At 42.7% G+C, this 982-nt stretch overlaps 1 protein-coding gene across 1 annotated transcript; it reads left to right on the top strand.

The window, feature by feature from the left end:
• Positions 1-260: 260 nt before the first annotated feature.
• LOC119624445 (small ribosomal subunit protein uS14-like) lies at positions 261-661 on the top strand. Its single transcript, XM_037999143.2, has one exon. It carries the CDS (start codon positions 261-263, stop codon positions 429-431), a length of 171 nt encoding a protein of 56 aa, XP_037855071.1. The 3' UTR covers positions 432-661.
• The last annotated feature ends 321 nt before the right edge of the window (positions 662-982 follow it).

The raw sequence follows: 982 nt of genomic DNA, 5'->3' as shown, positions 1-982 counted from the left end.
GAGAAAGAGTAAAATTAACTTACATAAATTGTAAAAAGTGTATCTTAAAATGTGAAACTATAGATGCCTCCACTGAGTTATTATGGGCTGTGCTGGCATACACGTTTCTATAAATGTGCATGCTCTTCCTGGTATTTCTCATAGAACATAGAGAGTGAATAATAGAATTCACTGCTGGCTGGGTTTTGATGCAAAAATTTCCTGTTTAAAAAAAAAATTGTCACTTTTTCCTTTTACCTAGTTGCACTCCTGAGAGCAAGATGGGTCACCAGCAGTTGTACTGGAGCCACTCATGGAAATTCGGCCAGGGATCTCGCTCTTGTCACGTCTGTTCAAACCGGCACGGTCTGATCCGGAAATATGGCCTCAATATGTGCCGTCAGTGTTTCTGTCAGTATGGGAAGGATATCGGCTTCATTAAGTTGGACTAAATGATCTTCCTTCCAAAGATTACCCAGGGCATCTACTCAATGAAAAACCATGATAGCTCTTTGTACATAAAATAAATATTTGAAAAAAAAATTGTCAGCTTGGCCAACATTGCGAAACCTCGTCTCTACAAAAAATACAAAAATTAGCCAAGCATAGTGGCGCACACCTGTAATCCCAGCTACTCCCGGAGGCAGACAGGAGAATCGTTTGAACCCCGGAGTCCGAAGTTGCAGTGAGCCAAGATCGGGCCACTGTACTCCAGCCTGGGCAACAGAGTGAGACTCTGTCTCAAAAAAAAAAAAAAAAAAAAAAAGATATGTGACATTTCTAACCCTGAAGAATCTCATTCTGTCTCCTGGACACAGAGACAGTTCTCCAGAGACGACATCTGTGGTGAAGTAGCTAATACCCCATGCACTTGTTATCAGATCAGTAACAGAGCCTGACTGGGTATCTCTGAGCTGTGACTGCTCCTGGACTGAATGGGGCATTTATCACACTGTTGTGGACAAACCAGCTGACCATCATGCACACAGGCCCAAGCGCCTAT

Source organism: Chlorocebus sabaeus, chromosome 20 (genome assembly GCF_047675955.1).
Source record: "Chlorocebus sabaeus isolate Y175 chromosome 20, mChlSab1.0.hap1, whole genome shotgun sequence".
Taxonomy (NCBI): domain Eukaryota; kingdom Metazoa; phylum Chordata; class Mammalia; order Primates; family Cercopithecidae; genus Chlorocebus; species Chlorocebus sabaeus.
The sequence above is the reverse complement of the archived record's forward strand: the minus strand, read 5'-3'. Positions and strand labels throughout refer to the sequence as shown.

Coding starts and splice junctions, on each gene's coding strand:
- LOC119624445 (XM_037999143.2), top strand. CDS start 261: ATGGGTCACCAGCAGTTGTACTGGAGCCACTCATGGAAATTCGGCCAG.